At 38.8% G+C, this 5,758-nt stretch overlaps 1 protein-coding gene across 4 annotated transcripts in view; it reads right to left on the reverse strand.

Annotated features, from left to right (window-relative positions):
* Positions 1-314: 314 nt before the first annotated feature.
* Positions 315-5,758, reverse strand: part of lypla1 (lysophospholipase 1) — a 13,141-nt gene continuing 7,697 nt past the window's right edge. For 2 of the 4 annotated variants that reach the window (XM_081348069.1, XM_081348070.1), the window contains 3 exons: positions 5,523-5,624; positions 4,234-4,407; positions 373-949 (listed from right to left, as the gene is read on the reverse strand). In XM_081348069.1, the coding sequence (XP_081204195.1) occupies positions 893-949; positions 4,234-4,407; positions 5,523-5,624 (333 nt within the window). In that variant the 3' untranslated portion in view covers positions 373-892. Of the gene's footprint in view, positions 950-4,233; positions 4,408-5,522; positions 5,625-5,758 lie in introns of all 4 variants that reach the window. The other 2 variants (XR_014028880.1, XM_081348068.1) reach the window with 2 other exon arrangements.

Below are 5,758 nucleotides of genomic sequence, written 5' to 3' on the forward strand. Positions count from 1 at the left end.
CCCACATCCAACAACATTCCTTTCATTTGTTTAATCTCCTCAGACAAAGACTTCACCTCATTTTGAGTTGCAGTAATGGAAGCTCCTTGTGATGCAACCAAATGGCTCAAATCTTCTGGCTGGTGTGACAACTGTCCAACTGGATGCATTGAAGGATTTAACTGAGTCATCATATAATCTTTGTGCCATCTTGGAGGTTTTACAATCCTTGATGAACGTTTAGGTTTCACACAGTCATCCTCAGTCTCCATTCCAGTAGCCTCTCCGGCTCGAAGGACCATGTAGAAATTTAGCAGAAAGTTCTAGGCTGATTTGGCTGTTGCTACTGGAATGGTGGGTCCATTAAAACTCATTCAGTCATCAAGTACTTTTCCCAGTTTATTTGTGGTGACATATAGGAGTAGACATTTCACAGATGGCAGTGATGGTAATTGTTGGTTTCTAAAACCCATAAACAAAACCATTAATTAATACAAACACAATTGCAAATCTTAAATCATACATCTGAAATCAGCTTTAACAATCAAATGAGTATAACATTAAAGAACTACTAAACAACTAAAACTCAATATATCAAACACATAATCCTTTAAACTAAACAATCAAAAAGGAAACTTACATGGTCAACAACGCAACAATTCCACACAAGCCATGTCTGAACAACAGCTTTTTGGTTCAAACAAGAGGAGACTGCAACATAATTAGTAAGGGGCCACAGGTGCTCTTTATCAAGACTCAGTCAGCCAATCAGATCACAGCAGGATTTTCTACAATCATCATTTTTTTTGAAAGTACATTATTTCCATTATAAACACTGTTTTCAGTTCACGTTGAGTTTGGAAGTGTTCGGCTCATGTCAGATCGAGTCGATGTCTGATTGGAGAATGATGATTCATGAACTGATTGGGGGAAGCTGCCGCTCGATGAACTGTTTGATGTCCATCATTTCCTGTTGTGAGAAACGGAGAAGAGAATCAGTTGAAAACGTTTCATGTTAAAATGGACCCTTTTCACAAACTGTTCAACACTTAACTGAAAATCTATTAAAAAAATGTTTTATAGATAATGTTTTATATAAAAACAAAAATGTTTCTAATAATAGCCGAGGGAGTGACACCACATTTCACATCATTCTCTCGTCTGACGGCTGAATTCAATCTCTCGAATTGTTTTATTTTGCTGTTGGAGAAAATAGGAATACTATGGAAGCTTGTTTCCACCACTAAATAATAAATAAATAATAATAATTGTGCCTTTTTTTCTCACAATTGCAATATATCAAGTCAGAATTGTGACTTTTTTTTCTAACAATTGCAAGAGTCAGAATTGTGAGAAATAGTCGCAATTCTGAGAAATAAAGTAGCAATTGGGAGATATAAAGTCGCAATTCTGAGATATAAAGTCGCAATTGGGAGATATAAAGTCGCAATTCTGAGAAATAAAGTCGCAATTGGGAGATATAAAGTCGCAATTCTGAGAAATAAAGTCGCAATTGGGAGATATAAAGTCGCAATTCTTAGAAATAAAGTCGCAGTTGCGTGTTATAAAGTCAGAATTGCGTGATGTAAAGTCGCAATTGCGAGAAATAAAGTCAGAATTGCGAGATGTAAACTCGCAATTGTGAGATAAAAAGTCGCAATTATCTTTTAAAATGTTTTATTTTGTGGCGGAAACAAGCTTCCATAAAATACAAAAAATGGGAATAGAAAAATAATCACCCGTTCATCGCTATAGAAGTTCCCGAAGCGTGACGGCTTCTGTGAACCCCGGAAATGTGAAAAGTGTCCAATAATGCATTCAGCTCCTCTGTTCCAAACCTTAACGAGCACACAGAGCAAATTAAGGCTGTTCCTCGTTATGAAGAATCCCAGAACGGCCTTAATGAGCTTCCGATGCAGTTACTGGTGAGGCGACTCCATAGATTAGGAACAGAGATTATATATTTCAGGTAGAGCTGCACGATTCTGGATGAATTAACAAAATAACGTAATATCCAAGAGGTTCTGACAAAATGTCTATTCAAAATATTTAATTAATTTGAAATATTAATAACAAATCGGGTTGAGTGAATGATTCAATGACTCACTCATAAATACACCAGTTTCGATAAATTCACACAAAATTCACGGTTCGATATGATACACTTGTGTCACGGTTCGGTTTGGCACATTTTTGATACAGCAAAAAGAAAGAAATACCAGAGAAATTTCCTGGATTTAATTTTTTTTTATCTTTTTTTTTTTTATTAAAACTAACATCATAAAGTATGACTTTTTTTACTTTGAGCAATTCTGGAGCTATAATTGACTCTTCTTAGGAGCATATAAAACAAAACAGCTCCTTGGAAAAAATATTGTAGTAGTTATAAACAAAGGTTTATTTTAGTTCAGAATGATTAACATTTGAGGCAATTGTATTCATAACATTGTCAAAATAAAACCGACGTAATGTTACTTGAAGGCATTGTAGCCTACTATTCCTGCCAAACTTACATGTTTGCAGTGAGTGTAAATCCATGGTGAATGTTGCTGATCTGTGGACTATAGTTCATTCATGCCACAATGTTTATTCCTGGTTTCCACGTCAGCGCTGTTTGATCTGTTAATAACGGAGAAATCTGAATGTTTCTCACTAGATCTCGCAGGAGTCGCAGCGATGTTATTACTTCTGTGGCGAATTCAAACGCGTTCTTTACTGGATCTCTTATTAGCGCTGTGTAGTAACAGTGTCGCTTGAGCAAGATCGGCTCGCGCTGCTTTGGTCCAAATTGATAAACGGTCCGTCAACCACACAATAACGAGCAGTTTCGTTCCGCTTGCATTACGTTTGCCATTTGATGTTGGACAATGTTGTGGTTTGCGCCGGCGGATTATGAGCGCGCCCACCACGCGCAACGCGCCTACATTTGAAATAACGAAATTTCAAATGTATTTCGAAATGTCAAAATGTCAAAAAATTGCATGCTCGTAGTTTCTTTTGCACTTGATCAGTGAGGCGATACAGCGCGCGCCCCTGCATTTGCGCGTGCAATTGAGTGTGCGCTACGAGAACAGGATAACGACTGACAGGACAAGAAAGTCCGTTTTTCTGAGGTGAAAAACTTTATTTCAGCGTACACTTATGTCACTGCCTGCCTGGTAGTTCCTATTGTGCTGGGTTTTCTGAAGTAGTCATGATTCGCCTCTCTTAACATAACATGCTCTAAACACGCACGCAGTGTGGAAAAGGAGGAACGGAGGCGCGGGGAGCAAGGATCACAGCGCAAATTTGAACTATATCGATGTGATATGGTCTAATTCCATATCGCATTTAAAAAATACATCGATATATTTTTTATATCGATATCGCCCAGCCCTACCTGCATTATAAGTGTGTCACTGAAATATAGTTCTACCTCAGCGCTCAGCTGTAGCCTGACATGCACTTTCCGTGAGCGGTAATTGAAAACCCGGAGTGGATCATGAGCGAAGTGATTACAGAGTGCTTAGAGTGGAGAGAGGAACGTGCTTTTGCGCCACGCCAGGTTTTGATCACACCCCCCTCAGCAGGGTGAATACACCTCGTCTTTCCTATTCAAACTAAAATTAAGATATTTATTACACTATTTGAGAAATGAAAGCCTATTTACGGCCTTAAAATTATGAAAAGTGAATTTAAGACTTTAAGGACAGACTGGAACCCTGCAATTAACGGAAATCCGTCAAAGACTTGCTGCAATTAACGGAAATCCGTCGTAGCGACGGAGAACTTTAATCCCTGATTACTGGATGAATCAGCGTTTTTGAATGAATCTTTTAAAATAATTATAACACATACTTTAACGGTGTCTTGTCGCGACCTACTGGTGTAACAGTAACCGATGCAATCGTTATTTGAAGCGTCAAGTTGCAGTACTTTCAAAAGGTGATTTGCTCTATTTTGATCACTACTGTAGACATCAGTGTTTATATCCAAACTATTAACTTTTATCCCAGTTCTTCTGTCATAATATGAATATTTGTAAGACAAAAATAATGATAATGTGTGGTTGAAAAGACTGTTTGTGAAGCATATCTGTACATGACAACTGCTCTCTCTGGATCAGAATGTTGTGTGTGTGTGTGTGTGTGTGTGTGTGTGTGTGTGTGTGTGTGTGTGTGTCATTCAGGAATAAGATCATGTGTGTGTTTGAATCGAGATCATGATCTCTTTCCGCTCTAACTCCAGTATAACGAGATGTTGGTTTCCTCGAACCTCAGGACAGGCGCTGTGAGGCATCCCAGGATAGGTTTTAAAGGTGATGTTGGAGGGGTTGAGCATCATCTTGAGTTTCTCCACAGTGAGACTGCCTAAGATAGGAGGAACGAGAGGATCTGCTTCACCGTGACACTGCAGCACCGAGATCTCCTTATTACTGATGATCACTGACTGAGTTAGTGTGAGAGAGAAAAACACACATAACAGCAACATTAAAGGAGAAGTTCACTTCAGAATTCAAATGTACTGCTAATCTACTCTCCCGCACGTCATCCAAGATGTTCATGTCTTTCTTTCTTTAGTGGAAACGAAATGAAGGTTTTTGAGGAAAACATTCCTCATTTCCTCCATATAGTGTCTTCAATGGGGTCCAACGGGTCGAAGGTCCAGATGTGAGTTTCAGTGCAGCTTCAAAGTCTCGACACGATCCAGCCGAGGAATAAGAGTCTTATCTAGACAAACCAGCCGACATTTTATATAAAAAAATACTTATTTGTAAATGGCGTTTGTCTCAGTCTTTGCACATTCTCTTTATAAACACTGGGTCTGTTCTTACGCCTACGTCACGCTTGACCTTTCAACCTGATTACGTAATGTGTGTCGCATCACAGCGAGTGCGAGACGAGCATTAGTGGTTAAAAGTATATAAATGTTTATTTCTGTTATAAAATGTCCGCTGGTTTGTCTAGATGAGACTCTTATTCCTCGGCTGGATCGTGTCGAGACTTTGAAGCTGCACTGAAACTCACATCTGGACCTCCGACCCGTTGGACCCCATTGAAGACACTATATAGAGGAACATCCTGGAGTGTTTTCCTCAGAAACCTTCATTTCTTTTCCACTGAAGAAATGAAGAAACACATGAACATCTTGGATGACGAGGGGGAGAGTAAATTAACTATAACTATCAGGAAATTTTAATTCTGAAGTGAACTACTCCTTTAAATGGCATTCGCAACCCATCGTACTTTGGCAGTTTGTCTTCTTTACAGCAGAATTAAAGTGCATCATTGATCATTAAGTTTCTATTTATCACTGTGAAGCAGCATTGAATCAATCTATATAGTATAAAGCGCTATATAAATAAAGGTGACTTAACATTGTGGCGTTAGAATAAAAGAAAAGTTTCAGAGGTGATGGACGTTAATACATTTGGATATAAGATTATGAAGACTTTTTTAATATCATGCACTGATAAACTGTGCATGAATATGCTGGTATTTAAACAGGTGTTAAAGTGATTCACACATGTGTTCTGTAATGCTGTGATCTGAATATTCCCCGACCTGTGAGAGCGAGTTCCTGAGGGGCAGCCAGCAGCTAAGAGCTACGACACCCGCTAGCTTCTGCCTCGCCGTCAGCGCGCTGTAGAGCGAGAGCGCTCCACCCTACACACACACACACACACACACAGTGTGAAGAAGCTTTAAAAGATTGAAGTTTAACCGTTTTGAAGGCAATAAAGTCCATCAAAAATAAAAGATAGACTGACAGATAGGTTGCTAAGGTGTTTTAGCATGTT

Source organism: Scardinius erythrophthalmus (genome assembly GCF_964197995.2).
Source record: "Scardinius erythrophthalmus genome assembly, chromosome: 2".
NCBI classification, from domain to species: Eukaryota; Metazoa; Chordata; class Actinopteri; order Cypriniformes; family Leuciscidae; genus Scardinius; species Scardinius erythrophthalmus.